The sequence below is a fragment of the Heliconius melpomene genome, unplaced genomic scaffold (assembly GCF_056956725.1).
Source record: "Heliconius melpomene rosina isolate 202511_hmr_F unplaced genomic scaffold, ASM5695672v1 ptg000034l, whole genome shotgun sequence".
In the NCBI taxonomy this organism is placed as follows: domain Eukaryota; kingdom Metazoa; phylum Arthropoda; class Insecta; order Lepidoptera; family Nymphalidae; genus Heliconius; species Heliconius melpomene.
In genome coordinates, this window is record NW_028181868.1 from 106,800 (window position 1) to 125,457 (window position 18,658).

The 18,658-nt window shown below is 32.3% G+C and overlaps 1 protein-coding gene across 1 annotated transcript in view; it reads left to right on the top strand.

Annotated features, from left to right (window-relative positions):
* LOC146526448 (uncharacterized) overlaps nucleotides 1–18,658 on the top strand; it is a 63,043-nt gene that overhangs the window by 5,233 nt on the left and 39,152 nt on the right. The window contains exon 2 of the mRNA XM_085207120.1: nucleotides 2,544–2,741. Coding sequence (XP_085063246.1) covers nucleotides 2,669–2,741 — 73 coding nt within the window. The 5' untranslated portion in view covers nucleotides 2,544–2,668. The remainder of the gene's footprint in view (nucleotides 1–2,543; nucleotides 2,742–18,658) is intronic.

Sequence of the window (18,658 nt, forward strand, 5' to 3'; positions counted from 1 at the left end):
GCTTACAAATGTTTCTGAACGTCAATTATGTTACTTTTTAGAAATCGTATTTTAGATTAAAAAACTATAGTTATTTATATGACGTGATTTGATATGCATATATGGCTAGAGCAGAGTGTAGAGCCTTAAGAGTTTTTTAAGCTTATACGGGAACAGAAAAAATATTTTATTCGTTTTACGGCTTAAGGTCCGAACAAACGACGACTAATATATTTATATCTAAACTAGCGGACGCGCGCAGCTTCGCTTGCTTATTTAGGGGTGAATTCTAATAAACCACGAAACATGTGTTCAATGAAATATTTTTAAGAGTCTAAATTTTAAATTTTATAAGAATCGGTGCCGATTTAAAAAAAAAATCCATACAAACTTTCAACCACTATTCCACCCCTTCAGGGTTAACATTTTTCAAAATCCCTTCTTAGTGGATATCCAGATTACGAAAGTAAACATCTGCCCAAATTTCACGTTTCTACGCACAGCGGTTACGGCTGTGCGTGCGTCTTTCCTCAGTCAGTGAGGAAAAGTCTTTTTAACCGACTTCTGTAAGAAAAGGAGGTTATCAATTCGACTGTATTTTTTATATATATAGATAATATAATATAGATATAAATATACACAAACAAAAGTAATATTATAATATAAATACACACAAAAATACATGAGGGTGTGGTTGATATATTATAAGATTTATGGTTGTACAGTTTTCGCCATTTCTTTTTGCGAAGGTCGACCGAGGCAGACAACCGAGGAAGGCGTTGTTTGAAGTTTTTCCACCATTTGTATTGCCATGTATTCGGATCCTTGGGTTACTTTAATACCGTTAATACCGGAACTCTTTGTTGTTTTTCTTGAGAGATAGCTAATTTTATAAAAAGTGTGCATTATCTTTTAGTTTTAGGGTTCCGTATTTTTTTTAAAAAATGAAACCCTTATAAGATCGTTTGGTATTAAAACCGCTAGTTCAAGTTGAAAGGGCTTTGGCTAAGCTGAGCTTGAATTTCAGAAAAAAAGCTCGAGACCTCTAATTTTGTACGGAAAAGTGAATGTTTAATGTCAATAGTAATTTAATCGAATATTTTCCTATTCTAGAACGCCATTAATGTAGTAATGTTAATTGATTATATACTAATTATAAATTTATAGTATTGTTCTACTGAACTATCTACTGATATCTGTTGTAATTAACTTTTGATCCTCAATGCATCAATAATATATGCATATATTTAAAACGCAACGCAGTGTAGGTAGAGGGAACCTATTTATAAGGTATTGTGAATTCAGTGGTAGAACTCAGTGGCCGCTCTTTTACCTTTGTACCAGAGAGAAAAAATGGAAATATTAATAAACAATAATTCATTCCCCCGAGTGGGAATCGAACTCACAACCATCGCATTCTAGTAGCAGCAGTCTAGCAATAGTAATATATAAAACTAGCGTACGCGCGCAGCTTCGCTTACATATTTAGGGGTGAATTCTAATAAACCATGCAACATGTGTTCAATGAAATATTTTTAAGAGTCGAAATTTCAAATTTTATAAAAATCGGTGGCGATTTGAAGATTTTTCCATACAAACTTTCAACCCCTTATTTGCACCTTTAGCGGGAGAATTATAGAAAACTATGAAACACGTATTCAATTAAATACTTTTAAAAATCTAAATTTCAAATTTTATAAAAATCGGTGCCGATTTAAATTTTTTTCCATATAAACTTACAACCCCTATTTCACCCCTTTAGGGTTAAAATTTTTCAAAATCCCTTCTTAGTGGATGTCCAGATTACGAAAGTAAACATCTGTCCAAATTTCACGTTTATACGCACAGCGATTACGGCTGTGCGTGCGTCTTACCTCAGTCAGTGAGGACAAGTCCTTTTATATATATAGACTAGCGGACGCGCGCAGCTTCGCTTGTGTATTTAAGGGTGAATTCTAATAACTCATGAAACATGTGTTCAATGAAATATTTTTAAGAGTCTAAATTTCAAATTTTATAAAAATCGGTGGCGATTTAAAGATTTTTCCATACAAACTTTCAACCCCTTGTTTGCACCCTTAGGGGTTGAATGCTAGAAAACCATGAAACACATGTTCAATTAAATACTTTTAAGAGTCTAAATATCAAATTTTATAAAAATCGGTGGCGATTTAAGAATTTTCCCATACAAACTTTCAACCCCTTATTTGCACCCTTAACGGGTGAATTCTAGAAAACCATGAAACATGTGTTTAATTATATACGTTTAAGAGTCTGAATTTCAAATTTTATAAAAATCGGTGCCGATTTAAAATTTTTTCCATACAAACTTTGAACTCTCATTTCACCCCTTTAGGGTTAAAATTTTTCAAAATCCCTTCTTAGTGGATGTCCAGATTACGAAAGTAAACATCTGTCCAAGTTCCACGTTTCTATCATCAGCGGTTACGGCTGTGCGTGCGTCTTACCTCAGTCAGTGAGGACAAGTCCTTTTATATATATAGATAATTTGATAATTAAATCTTATAATATTTCTATTTAAAGTATTTTTCTTTTTTTTCCAGATCGCTTCAGATAAATGAAATTTGAAGAATACCAATGTTGTATATAGATAAATAAATAAATATTTTAAAGCAGTGTAGTGACTTGAAAAAAATGTATAATAAATTATAGTACAGTCGCAGAGACAATGGCTCGGACAATTGGTGTTTTAATAGTGTTGTGGATAGCAAACATCCCTTTACGTCGAGCTGATAATTTAGGTAAGTATTTTTTTTTATTTTCTCTTTATTAGACTTTCTACGGATATATAAGATTTATGATGATAGTCAATGTTTCAATTTTATAATTGAATTCGATTTCAATTTAATGATTATTAAATTTTTCAATTTCAATTTAATTAAACGTGGATATCGTGGTGCAATAGCACAGTGCCCGACACGACGGTTATGAGTTCGATTGCCCCTTGAAACAACTAATTAATTTCATTTCTTTTATTTCTAATACTCAACGAAAGGAAACGAACGAATTATCAAAGTAAGGTCCCTCTACCTAGCGTGAAAGAGCGTGATACTGAAAAAATATTAAACATTGACGTGAATTGACTCAGCAACTGTTTATCGATTATGTACATAATTTATCGATTTCGTTGATTTAAGACTCATATCTTATTATATTATAATTGAATAAGCCTCTTAAAGCATCGTAATATATTCCTACAGGATTACTCTATCCATTTCTCCATTTCTCATAATTTATGAAAATGGCTTGTCAATTGTCTTTGTCAGAAGTTATTCTTGCTATTAATCTTAATTTCTGTTCGAAATGTGTTTGTCGTATTATTATAATTTTCGAATTATATTCATGAAGATCTAATATACATATTAACATTTGGAATAGAATATCGTAATTTATTAGCGCAATAAAATAAAGTCTAGATCTCATAAAATCTAGAATATATATTGACAAGACGATAATTAATTTAGGTTGTTAATAATTCGTAATAATATTATTCTTATGGCCAGGCACAATGTGTGACTAAAATCGGCCATTTGTGGGTCCTATTCCCCCTCCAGGAAATAAAATATTTATATTTTCATTTCTTCACTCTGGTGTCGAGGCAAAGCGAGGTGCGTTCCATTACTCAACACACAGTGCCTCCAGAACTGTTTCTTAACACTGGGTTCCCTCCGCCTAACCTGCTGGGCGGTATACAGACTGATTGATGTGCTGATTTTTTAATAATTCATAATTTTTTTAAGCCAGACCTGGCGCTGGGCACAATCGTGTGTCGGTAAACGGGACAGTAGTGTCTTGATGGGAACGGTATCTTAATACTAAGTTCCCAGGTTGCCTCTGCATATCCTGCTAAGTAAGTATAGAATACAGCGCGAAGTAAAAAAAGAATATATAAAATTCCTTGAATTATTTATTATTTGACATTTTATTGCAAACCATAAATGATTATAGTACAAATTGTTTCGGAACGGTTGAGCGACCACTGTTTACCAGCTCGTACATAATGGTGCACATAATAATTAGTTTTGCTCTCCTATATTCATTCCACGTAACCTCAATAAATATATAGTAAAATCTACAGTATAATATGTCATTATATTTTTTTTATCTTATTAGTTACACGATGAATGCAGCATATAGTTATGTAAGGAGAGTAATCCTAGTGTTAAGTCACTCCGTTTCCTCCGTTTGCAACGAATTTTTCGAAGCATTGCGTTTTGAGTGAGAGATCTCTATACTTTTGTATGGTGCTAGAGCGAAGAAATGTAAATATAAATAAATAATAATTCATACCCTCGTGTGGGAATCGAACCCATATTTCTTTCATAGAAGAACTAACGTCAAGATTCACGCTTATTTACCCTAGCAAATAAAATTTTCGTTTCTTCGAATGGAAATTGAAGTTACAACCGTCACGCTTACAGTCACACTGTTCCACTGATCCACGATAGCCTTATGTACTAGCCATTGGGTAGTTTCTAAAATTATTATTAATTGCCTATTTAAAACAATTTTTAGTACTCTATAACGAGTTGAAACTGGAACATCATCAGGGTGGACTGTTAGCTTAGGACCCGCTTAATTGTTAATATCCTGGACGGTTCATCTTAGCAGGTATTCAGAAAATTGATTAAGTTGCTTTCCAAAATCAGGTTAGAGTAAATTTAATTAAGCTCTTCGTAAACCAATTTCCTAAAGTCAATAACACGTATATTTACTTAATTTTTGATAGTGAATGAGGGTATTTTATGAATTTATTATATAATTTACATATAGGTAGGTACATCAGTATTATTACATTTCTTAGTATGTTCATTGGAATTGTATTTTCATTTTATTTTGCTAGAGTAAGCTGGTGGTTCTAATCCTAAATTGTATATTTGGAAAAAAATGTACTATACTAAAGAAAATTCTACTTTTGAAGGCTATCCTAGATCTTGTATCAATTTTATATACCTACTAGTGGACCTGAACGCGGCTACGCCCGCTTAAACTATACGAATATTTATTAAATATATTTATGAAATTATTTTCAGTTTTCAATAGAGAGATGGCTTAAGCAAGCTCTTTTTGGGTGACGTTTTCTAACAACAAACTTTGCAAATCGTTGCTTAGCAACGACGGTTGTTATTAACATGGCGGAATAAATTGCATGTCAAATTAATAAATATTTTAATATATTGGTATATATCAAAAATATTACAAATATGAGAAAAAAAAAATATCCTATGTTCATCCCGAGACCCTCAAGTATCTCAATATGAGTAGTTTATCACAATTAAATTAGCGGTTTGGCCCTGATTGCGTAAAAGACAGACAGACAGAGTTACTTTCGAATTTATAATATAGGTATGGATATTCTTATGCCAATTTCTCTAACTCCCTGCAAGATACAGTAAAAACTACTACGTCATAAAAGTTATATATTTAATTAAAAAAATATTTGGTTCACAACAGGATTTTTCGTAGGTTAAATATATTACTTAACCCAATTAAAGAAGCATATTGGGTGAAACTGCATAATTCTTAATAACGATATTCCCGAGTAAGCATTTTCCGTAATGAACTACGGTAATAATTAAATGAAATGAGAGTAAAAGCAATCACTGCCGTGACAAATTGTTATTTAAACTGCTAAATTAACATAAGTACTACGTTTAATGTTGTTCGTTTGTGTATGTTAATTAATAATATCATGTTACTTTGTATTTTGTCTACAGCCTATTCTTCAATTTCATGCTGTATCCTGCAGCAGGGTAGGCAGAGAGATTATAGTGTTAAAACACTCCGCTCCCCACATTCCGCCAAATTCTGGAGGCATTGGTTATTCAGTGGCCGAACTCAAATCGGCGCTTTGCCTCGTCGCCAGAGTGAGGAAATGGAAATATTAAATATTTAAATTCCTCAAGTGGTAGGGGAACCTACAACCTGTCTCTTTTATAGTCACACAGTTGTGCCACGACTGGCTTCGATTCTTAGTAATACTTTGTATCGCAATTATTTCAGCTAGGTATACCTATATCGAAATATCAGAAACTTACATATATTTTAAAAAAAAATCCTTCTGGCTCAGGTAGAGAGAGGAGATTCACTTAATATGTAATTTCATTCACAATATGGGCTGGAATAAGAAAGAAATTAACAATGTTTCATAACCTACAAAACCGCCTTGAAATTTATATAACGCATTAAATATTTATTAATGTAAATAAATATCACTCAAATCAACTCAACAAATTGGGGAGGGGAGAAAGGGTCTTATGGGAAACGAAGGGTCTTCACCCTAGGTTCCCAAGTTCTCTATCATAGAAGAGTCTATATGCGGGATACACCGCGAAGCTAAAAAAAATATACTTGTTAAAACAAATTAAATTATGATAATAACAAAATATCAACGCACTAGTACTAAATTACTACCAATACTAATACAACTAGAATGGTATTATATTATACCCTATATAATTTCATATGCCCCCAAGAGCTTCATTTTCAGTCGCTATGAACTGCTCTGACTGTATCAGAATCTTGTACGTGACAAGAACTTCGTATAGTTTTGTAAAATAGTGACATCGGCTTAGGGTCCTTTCACACTGTGGTGTTAATTTTACGATTTGTCAGCTTCATGCTCATTTAGCATGATTGGCAGAGGACCTAGTGTTAAAACACTCTGTTTTCAATTTTTTTTATCAAATATCGAAGCCTTTTTGTGTTTAATATCGGAACTCTACGTCATATTTTTTTTTAATGCGATAAAATGAAGAATAATATAAATACCATCTATATGAATCACATCACAAGGGATAAGTTTAATAAATTTAAGTAATACTTGACAGTGTTTTTGTTTCTATATTTAGTTTATGTTATATTTTGCTTTTTTTATAAAAGCTAGGCAAAATCTCAAAATTATAATTCAGCACAATTCTTTTTTATATTTCCCTCAAATCTCTAAGAAACAGTTTTCATTCATCTTTCATATGATATATCATTAAAATATACAATTGTGTTTGAGATGGACCTAGATAAGACCATTTGATACTCTGAACTGAACGTGAGTGTGATAGGAGCCTAAATAATGGTACGAATTTATCTAACCGACCACGTCTCCTCTCGACCGTTAGATGACGGCGATAAGTATACTTTAGCATTATTTAGATTCGAATTTCTGGTCCCTTTTATATATATGGTGGAGATGAAATCTTTCCCTGCTCGTCCTTCTTGTATTTTGTTCTTAAAATATGTTCCTTGTATAGGTTTTTAAATGTCTCAATTGCTCTCTGATAAGAGAGTAACGTGATCTTGCCCTTTTTTTGTTATAAAATAGAAAGGTTGTTTTGCTATAATAATGTCAAGCTTAAAATTCTAAATATTGGTTTTTTATTTATTTATTTTTATTTATTTTAAATTGGGAAACAAACAGCTTTTACAATACTTTTTAGTATACTACATATCTATATTACATTTGCCAATAAAGTTTCCACTTTTACATGAAACATGGAGTGAATATAAAAGAAATGAACTTTTTAAATTTTTTGTGGCTTAAATATATTATCATTATTAAATATACAATTTTTTTTCGAGTTATATATTTCTCAGATTTGGTGATAATTAAAAACAGAAGTATTTTGGTTATTTATAAAATTTAATAGATTTAAACCTGTTAACTGATATATCTGAAAATGTATTGAGCCAACTTTGATTAAGCTGGATTTTAGGGGAGATCAGCGTCCACAAGCGCACAGACAAACAAACAAACTAACAAGCAGACAAAAATTTAAACAATCTATATTTTAGGTTCTACTACATAAATAAATTTCACTAATAACAGATTTTCTCATATATCTTCCAAGAATCGATGAGTTACAATTTTATTATTTAACTCTATCTTCAATTTGCCCTTACTGATGGACTACTAAAATATACTCTTGCCCAACTTAGTCTTACAAATGTCCCAAGTCTACTGAAGTTCTGAGTTTCATTGATAGAAATTCACAGTAAAATTATCATAATAATATTTGGCGTTGATCAAATTTCTACGTACGTAGAAGTTATGAAATTTTATTTTCACTTGGTTTGTGAGTAAAGAAAGTCTTATTCATAATATTTTTCTTCGTATGTTTTCGACTTTGTATATAAATTTAGTAGGGTATCTTCAAATACGATGGAAGTCATTAATAAAAAAGTTGTTATATAAAAAAAAAGTACGAGACAATTTGATTTGACAGAAAATAATGAAATCTTTTTCCAATTTAATATAAAATACAGCATTAAAATTAATTTTTAACTCTATGGTACGATGCTTATTGGGAATGTTGAATAACTTTTATTGCTCCACTCTGGTAGAACGAACCGTTTGAGATATTCCACTTCAATATAAAATATTTCCAATTTCGGCGAAAACTGGATTTCGACAGAGTATTTTAACACTGACTTCTCTTTGTGTTTTGGGTGAAGCTGAAAATATAAATAAATTTAAGTGTAACTGTAACGCGACAGTTGTGGAAGAAACGTGTTCCACTCGAAGGAATAAATTATTATTTTTTAATATTTTAATTCCTTTCACCAAGGCAATAGCCCGGCGTTGTGTTAAGCTACTCAACACGCAACGCCATGAAAAAACTACGATTATAGAGTGCCTTAACACCAGGTTCCCTCTTTCTATGTTCCCTGCGATATGTAGGGTAGAGCGTAAAGCTAATATAAATAAATTGTGTTTAACAAATATACCTTATTTACGACATCATTTTCATATTTCAATATTTGAGCATTTGGCAATGTAAATAAAATATGTGATTTACCAAACGATAAGAGAAAAATGTTCACGATTTATTGACATGTTAATCATACTAATAAAATTCCGTTACTTTCCACGGAAATTTATAGCTCGTTAAATTTATTACGGTTCCAGAACATTCCTTTATAATATTATATTTTTCCTTAAATTGATATTTTTATGTAAATTAGGAGCCGGAAGTAATTTTGAAATTATTTTATCATTTTATTTGAAAAAATTATATGAGAATTCAATATCAATTTTGTTTCGGGGCTTTCATGATATAATAATTACAATTTATAAAATTATGGAGATGGCTTCTAACTTTCAACGTGGTGGTTTTGGGTTCAATCTTCGATGTAAATAATTAATTTCCTCTGGTGAGATCAACCACAATTTTACAGATTAGCCAATACTTTATCTTCATCCTTACGTCGTAGCACAGGGGCTCAACCATGTGATTGTAAACGCGAAGGTTGCTATTGGCATAGAATGTAAGTTCTAAATTTCACTTAGCAATTTTGTTCCCATCAGACACCAAGCCAAATATCAACCTAATAGTTCATTACAAATTTTAAAAAATCTGAACGTTAAATAATGTTAAGTGAAATTAATAATAAATAAATAGAATTTTATTCCGAGTAAACATAAAATTAGGCACCCTCATAGATCTCCCATTGTTTTGGCGGTTAACTTGACTCTCATTTCATATTTATGTTTTTGATGGGATATATCTCACACGGACAGACAGCGAAAAAATTCAATTTTATTATACGTAAAGATTTTCTTTGTTATTATTAGTTTAATATACCTAGATAGTAATTAAGTATCTTAAATATTGATAAATTAGTTAGTTAGTTATTTATACATGTTTAAGATACTTAATTATTTACATTATAGAATTCATAAAATTCAAATAGAAAAATTGATATTTCTTAGAAAAAAATCCTGTACAAAAGAATCTACTAACAAAATAACATTTCTGTGCCTTTTTCAGTTTAAAGTAAGACTGTCTAAGGCTTTTTGCTTTATCCCAACAGCGACCAGGTCTTACCTAGATCTAGGTCAGCGTGCATATGCAATACAAAGCTTGACCTAAAAAAGAAGTGCTAGTTAGACACGTTATTAAATAACAACGACTCGTTGCGTCTGTCCGTAGAAAATACAGTCATTAGTGATATTCGTACTAGCGACTTAGATATTTAGTGTTTTGTGGCGTATTTTGTTAAAAAAGAAATGATAATATTTTAAAAATTTGACAGCCTTCATTTTAAATCAAATTAAAAAAAATCGTTAAATGCGAGTGTGATTCGCCCAAGGGTTACCGATTTCAGGATTGTAAGTTGACTGGAAATAGAACTTGAGAAATTTAAGTATGTCTCATCTATATATATAAAATCGAAAGGTCACTCACTCATCACGAAATCTCAGAAACTACAAGTGCTAGGAAACTCAAATTTTGCATAGGAGTTACTTATAGGACGTAGGTGCTCGCTAAGACGGGAATTTGCAATATTCGACTTCTAAGGGGTTGTTTTTGGGGTCGAAAATTTGTATGAAACTTCGTTACTACAAATGCTAGGAGTCTCAAATTTTGCATAGACGTCACTAGGACGTAGTCATGGAGACAGAAATTAATAATAACATAGTTGACGCGGGTGCAACCGCGAGCGGGCCGCTAGTGTTGTATAAACACAAACACAACAAATGTATTACAAATATGAAAGTGTAAATTTTTTTTTAAATATCTATACATTTTATTTTTTCGCTAATTTTCGTTTATTTGTATTGTTTATTTTCACTTCGTGCATAATTCTATAGCTGTAGGTCTACGGAACGTTGACAACAGAATTTAACTTCGCCATGTTTTTTACTAAGACCAAGTAACAAAAATGATTCATATATCCTAAAACTATCACATCTTATTGCCAACAACAAAAACATCTCATTGTCAAAGCCTCAATTTCATTATTATTTTAAATTAAATGCTGAACGCCGCTGAAAGTTGGGGGGGGGGGGGGGGGTGTACGTCAAATTGACAGAATAAATATTCCCACCCTCAATACAATATTTCTATTAAGACCCTTTCAGCGTGTCACTTGCAGTTACAGAAGAAGTGAGTATTATGTTACAAATAAGAAAGATATGGATTTGACGTTTCTATCCAAAATGTCTGCTTGACGAGATCCGTGGTCCGACGAGATCCGAGTGGGTATGGTTGACAATGTAGGGATATTATGATTTTTCTAACTTCACGGTGTATTCTATATATATATATATAGAACCTAGCAACCTAGCGTTTTAATACACTGAGTTCTCCGCTTTTCGTCGAATACTTCCGGTATAAATCGAATACTTCCGGAATATTCCGGAGAAAGTACTGCGTGATTAATCAAGAAACTTATGAATAAACTTATCTGATATATAATTTATATTATTAACTATACTACCGTCATCAAAAAGTAAGGAAGAAAGGTATTTTTTTGCTAAGTTAGTAGGACTATCTATATATAATATTTGCAAATCAAATCTGTTTGTTAATACGCCAAAAAAGATTGTATCGATTTTTACAATGGATGATTTTTTTGAAGAACTTGAAGAAGAATCAAATTTATATTAGCACCACAGTATTACATAACAAAACAGTAAGTCAGTAACATTTTCACTATCAACATGTCTTAGACAAGACGTCGTGTGGACTTCGAACTAACATTGGAACTCATAGAACTAAAACTTGCAAGGTTTAATTCTATTACAATTTCAACTTAGAACCCAAGACCTACACGTTATATCAACTAAGGCAGTAACTTGTGTCCCATTTACCTTAGTAAATAGAAGTTGTCTGTCTGTCGTAGTATTGTGCAAATGTCAATATTTGCCTTATTGGTTCTGGTTCAGGTAAGACGATGGTGCTTAACAAGTCTGCTACGTGTGAGGAGTTCTATAGAGGTGGTTGATTGTTTTATAGAATATAGTATATTATATAGTAGTATAAGCTCTAAAAGGAGAATTGGCAGAATAAAACGGAGATGGCGAGACGAGCTGGACCATTATAGGCCTGACTGGTGCTCAATAGCGCGAAAAAGACCAGAATGGAAGAAGTGGAGAGAGGCCTTTGCCCTGACTTGATAGTTAGTTCTATCCCCATTCGAGGAAATAAAATATTTATTTTAATATTATAATAGTCTTTTTTTACTATTGCAATCATTATGAATTCGACGATATGCCATATTATACTCGTAAAAATTATACTTAATTAAATTCGTCTAAAATTTTTGCATAAAATTTCATAGATTCATCGGTACAATGTCAATCATCCTATATCTTATAAAACAAAGTCGCTTTTCGTGTCTGTCTGAACTTTCTAACTCTTCTTCTTCTAAACCACCCAACGGATTTTTATGCGGTTTTCACCATTAGGTCGAGTATTTCTCAGGGAAGGTTTATATATAGTTTATTATTTGTACATTCTTATGTAAATTAACATAAATACGATAAATGTGTCTAAAGTCCTACCCGTTGAGACACTTTCGCGCATGCGCTGCTTTAATGGTAAGTACTACATGAAAAAAATGTACTGGAGTACTGTTTCTCTTAATAAGATCTACAAAAAAGTCCGCGACAGCATATTTTTATCTTTTAAGGATAACGTGTAGTGATCATATTTCTGTCTAAAAATAGTAATTTCAAGATATTTTTTATTGTGAGGGATATTTTTCCATAATGGTATTAATCCTTATCCTTTAAAATACTTTATTAATTTTCTACGTTAAACGAAGGTAAAATTTGCTTTTTACACTATTTCGAAATTGCGAATAGTATTAGAGAAAAACGCATTTAATTGTTGACACATCACGCCGTTGACACATCAGCTGTGCCGACTCAAGTTTTACTTATCCCTTACTCTCAGCATATAAATAAGTATATTAGTTACGTTGGCCATTTAATGTAGATCAAAACTGTCTTTTACTGTTTTTTCATTTTAATAAGTACTTTAGAAATTGTTACAATATCAAAAAATCATTGCTGCGAAACGCGCCCCGCCACGTTTTGCTTATACAAGCGCGTCATGAGCAGTCATCGGTGGTTCAGTGGTAGAATGCTCGCCTGCCCCGCGGGCCCGGGTCGATTCCCGGCCAATGCATTCTATTTAATTTTCCTCACAGGCAGCCACGTAGTGCTTGCTTTTCATCAGGGACAGAATACCCTCTTCAGCATTAACCACAAGCTCGAAAAAAAACCCGCCTGCCTTTATAGCAGCGAAGTGTTAGATGCGTTTGCACGTATTGGATAATTGGAGTTGAATGTATTATTTCAGCGCGATATATTTGGTTTCATATTTTTTGTAGTAGTTGTTAGTAGGTAGGCTTTTGTTTATAATTTCTTTCGTTTAAAAATAGTCATTTAAATATCTAAAAATAGCCATTTAAAAATATTTTCATAAGTACTTGAAAAGATTAGTAGCACAGATTTAAAATTACGGTACCTACTAAAAAATCCTTGCTGTGTAAAACAATTGGAAAATCCTTATTGAAACTACGAAAATGCGGGTTGCATTAGGGTTTAATTAATTTTCACATTATCTTAAGTGCTTTGCAAACATACATTATATGAATAATCCAGTAGTAAAAGCGGGCGAAGCCGCAAGGGGGTCGCTAGTTCAGATATAAAATAAGGTCGATGTAGAAGTTCGAATTTAATATACACGTAAGAGCATAAAACAACTTTTCAATGTCAAGACCACGAGAACGGTATCACAATAGCATTGTGTATTTTTTTGTAATATTTTTCTTATATGATTCCCATTCTTTTGTATCAATTGAACTGACTTTTGAATACGACTGTCGTATCGTCGTTTTCAGGGTTCCGTAGCTCTAAACAAAAAACGCATTCCTTATAGTCCTACCTACCTACTTCATCAAGCTGAAATTAATATGAAATATTCAGGTCTACGATCCCTAAGAGCACTAAAAAATAGCGTAAGTCAACGCTATTAAAGGATACGGATATTAATGCATCGTTTCTGATGCCTTTAGTGTAAAATTCGTCGCGTATACAAAACCTGTAGGGGAGTTTTTGGCACACTGTTAACTGATCGAACTCCCACATTGGTTTTTAATTAACTTGATATTAAACAGAATATTCTATTATTCACTACATCACTCGTTACTGGCCAAAGAACGGTCTTCGACTCAATATCCTGCCATCCATTTTTAAATTGGAACTTTTGTATACCTACCCTCATTTTATTTTCTCATGTTACCAAATTTTAAATGAACTTTGCTAAAAACTTCTGTTATAATAAAAATAAAAATTGTAAAAACAAACATAAAATTACTAATATATGCTATTTGAAAATAAGCACAAAATTTTAAAATGTACAGATTAAATAAATCAATTATAATTTCAACTCCTGCAACTTGAACATTTAATAAATAGATTTTCCAAGAGCAACTCTACTGTGTACAATTCGACAGAGGTTTATCTCCACCTTCACCTTCGAGTTAGAAAGTTTTGAGTGGGGGAAGTTTCCGCTAACTTCCCGTTAACAAACAATGCTTGTACACTCGAATGACTCTTTGTTAGTCCTACAAACATGTGAAGTCATTCTTAGAGGTATACAGATTAAAATATTATGCAAATACTATTTAGTAAGATTACTATATCAGGTCTGTGAACCCTTGGAGAATAGAAAAAATAAAGCTTCTAGAAAAACGACATGGTTATATCGTCCTTTTGAGGTACGGAACCCTAAAAACAATAACTTTAGACTTTGAAGACGTTTTATAATATATCAATATTCATATTCTATATTAATAACCAACATATTTTATTTTAATTGATGTAATTGTTTCACATGTCAATGATTTACGATTACGAATTTTAAAGTAAATAAATAATGTCAGTAAAACAATGTTCTGTTTGTTGTCAATATGGTAATTTAATTTTATGGGCTGGCCTGATTCTGAACTGATTCGTTGTATCAACTTGTTTATAATAAGGCTGTGATTGAAATTTAAAAATGTAAATGAGCTGACATTTTAATAGTTTTGTTTTAAATGTATTCTATTCATGCGAATAGAGATATTTTTGTTACTTTACTCTGTATACCGCATGGTCAGAGGGAATGTAGTGTAAAGATACTCCATTCCTCACGCACATATATTCAAGATATTGCATTATGAGTGGCGGATATAAACGCCGTGCTTCATGTCGTTATCAGAGCCAGGAAATGAAGATACTATCTTCCTCCGAGTGAGAATCGAATCCACAACCATTGTGCTTAGAGTCAGAAACTGAGCCTCTTCGCCACGATGGCCTACGACGATGGATAGTTAAAGAAATCGTATAAATAGGAAATTAATTTTAATATTTTCATTGTAGTATTTTTCGCTCTTGTAATGAGCTCAATACGCAATGCCTCCAGAACGCGGTGGTAAGTGGGGAACAGAGTGTCTTAACACTAGGTTACCCTGCTATTTGCGGGATACAGCGTGAAGCTGAAAAAAAACATGGAAAGCTGGAATTAGAAACCCGTGTATTTTCACTGTATTATACTTATACTGTGTATTTCAACGAAAAAAACAACAAAAAGACTTTATACAGCAAACTTTTCTAGGTCATACACTCGGATATCATATATTTTACGAGAATAACAAATCACGAGTCCAACTTTACATAATTAAGTTTAAAAGTTTATAACACTCCGTTGAGAAATATTTAAAAATCTCACGCTCGAACTTTTATAAAGAATGTATATGAAGTAATAAACTTTGCTCTAAGTTTTATTCTTTCAACATGTACATTGGACATGTGGGGTGCACGGGTTAATAAAAACATAGCCCAAGTGCTCTAGGGGTTGTAAAAATTTTATAGCTGAACCAAATGCTAGTTTTTTATGTTCCTAAATTTTTGAGAACGTTAACACTGATATGTGTACTTACTCGTGTTTAGAGATTGGCTTCATTAAGTAATGTGAAGTTATTTAGATTTTTTTTGTTTTAATTTAGTTTAGCTTCACGCACAAAGTATCGTTAACAAGGCGACCCTAGTGTTTAGATATCTCTTGTTGAGTGGCGGAACACAATGCCAAGCTTTTTTTAGTGGGGATCAACCACAAATCCACGATCGTCGCTTTTGCAGTCCCGCTATGTCATGATGGCCTTATATTAAGTAATACAAAACTAATAAATATAATTTAACAAAACTGATAATTATAAAAAAATAGAAAGATAAAAATGATTGTGAATGAGTGATTTTTTTAATATTTTCATATCCTCGTTCGGAGACGAAAGAGTCTTAGTAGTAACGGATTGTCTCAACACTACATTCCCAGATTCCCTATCCTTCCCGGCTATGTGCGGGATACACCGTGAAACTACAAAAAATTACACCTTTATTTGGGCATATCTAAAATACACTACCTCGCTCCATATAATATTCAATAATAATTACATTACGCTTTACTTAAGACATCTAAATTTCATCTTGAGATGACGTGCGTGTGATCTTTGCTCCTTGATAGAAGTTTACCCTCATCTAATGTTCATAAATGCGTAAACTATGAACCAAAGTGTGGGCCCAAATTGATATTTAGACATTTCATGCCTAAGGCGACTCTAAGTAGGCAGACAGTTAGTAAGATAACCGTAGCAAAGATATACGTGCTTGGCTATCAGTAGTGAGTGACCTGTGACGTCAAACGCTATTTGGTTGGTTTGTTACCTCAGAACTTTTGACTGGATGAACCGATTTTGATCATACTTTTTTTATTTGAAAGCTAGTACTTCCCGTATGATCCCATTTTAGTTTGATCCATTTCTACCAATGATCCATGAGAAAATTACATAAGTTTTAAATTTGCATTTAAGACAGAAATACATAATCTGTTAACATTTCAACAGTCTATTACGGTTCGTGAGATACAGCCTTGTAATAGACGAACAAATAGACAACGGACTAAAAGCGAAGTCTTAGTAAGAGGGTCCCGTGGTATCCTAATAAGGGTACCGTACCCAAATCTCTCTCTATTTTTAAAAAATACTTAACAATTTTACCAACACTGCTTTCCTATAAATGCATTTGAACTGCACGTCAAACAAAATTATTTCATCAAGTCAGCTCCAATAAGAGGCAATCTCCTGTCAACGTAATGAATACATGCTGAGGGCCTGCCTCGCTTTAGATTACTTTACCCTTGTCTAATGTGAAGTTACGCGTAACACATAAACTGCCTACGCCAAAATACTCGTAGACCACCTCGATTATCTGGCTATTTTAGTATTTTTCGTGGTATAATAAATAATTTAGATACAATTTTAATAATATTTTGTCTAGATTTCATTATTATATTTAATAATGTTCGATAAAAATAGAATAAAAATGTTATTAAATTACTTTATTTAACTACTTAGGTGGCCCTGTATTTTTTCATTTATAATCTCGATTGTTTTATCGACATGGAAGAAATATATTTCTATAACGTGGTACATTTAATATCTAATAAGAGGATAATACTTTAAATTTGTAGAAAAAAAATGAATAAATGAATATCTATATTTTCAATACATTTAGCATAATATAGTAGCATATTTCTTTTCCATAACACCAGTTATTTATATAATATACCTTCGTAGGTGTTATTTTACTTTGAAATATAGTATAAAATTAAAAATATAGAAATATTTTACACTGTCTAAAAATTGTAGAGCGCTGCAACGTCCGGAATGAATGCCCTACGGCAATCTTAAAATATACAATGTTTTATGAAGACTTCGTATTTACATATGATCTAACTATATTTTATTTTATTTTGTAAATTAAAATTAAAAATTAAATCAGCTTCACGCTGAATCCCGCATAAAGCAGGGTAGGCAGAGTGAAAATAGTGTTAAGACACTCCGTTCCCTATTTTTTGTCTAATTCTGGAGTCATTGCGTGTTGAGTGGCGGAACTCAAAGCCGAGCCTCGACGCTAGGGCGAATATACGAAAATAAAAATTGATATATTTCATTTCTCGAGTGGGGATCAAACCCACAACCAGTCAACCACCCACAACCAGGACTGTCCTTAAAATATGAGCTTACTATATTATTTCTTTTTTTTTCTACTATTTTTCATCACAGTCCACTACTGTCTTGGAAGATAGATAGACACTAGCTACAGACAAATCATTGTCTCATGCGTTTTTCTTTTCGTTTCTTGTAGTGGAGTGTAATATCACATTTTTTGCTTATCATTAAAATGTTATTAAATTAATTATTATATATGGGGAAACCTGCTTACGAGTTCTTTGTGATGATGGAATCGGAGAGCCTGGTGCTAGTCGACCACACTGGTTTTGCGCCCGAGGCATTAAGCCGTTTTGTATGGGTTGTCTAGAGGGAAGTGAGTCGCTGTTCGCCAACCTTGCAATTTGAGATTGTTGAAATGGGAGAGGTTCGTTAGTTCTCATTCAATGGCCTAGTAGACAGTCTATACAAACCCCATTTTTTAGTCCCAGCTTAGTTTCCCATATACTTTCCACGCATTTTCAGTGACTATTTCTTGGCAATTCATCTGTTTTATTGAATTCACTGGTTGATACGTCACAGAAAAACATTTTTATATCCTCCAAGGGTTAGACCTGTGTCAAACCAGGCAAGACTTTTAAAAGTTCCTTCTATCCTCAGAATTATTAAAGAAAAATATAATAATAGTAATAATATTTTTAGGTTGTCGAATTTTCTGAGATAGCAATGTAAAAAACATAAATAAATTTTTGATTTATATTAGTCAGTAATAATTATACAAAATTAACTAAATACAAAAAAATATTTAAATCTATCACCTATGCAGGAATTTCAAGAGGCCGTTTTGGTCCAGCTGCATAAATGTGTGATTATCTTGCAA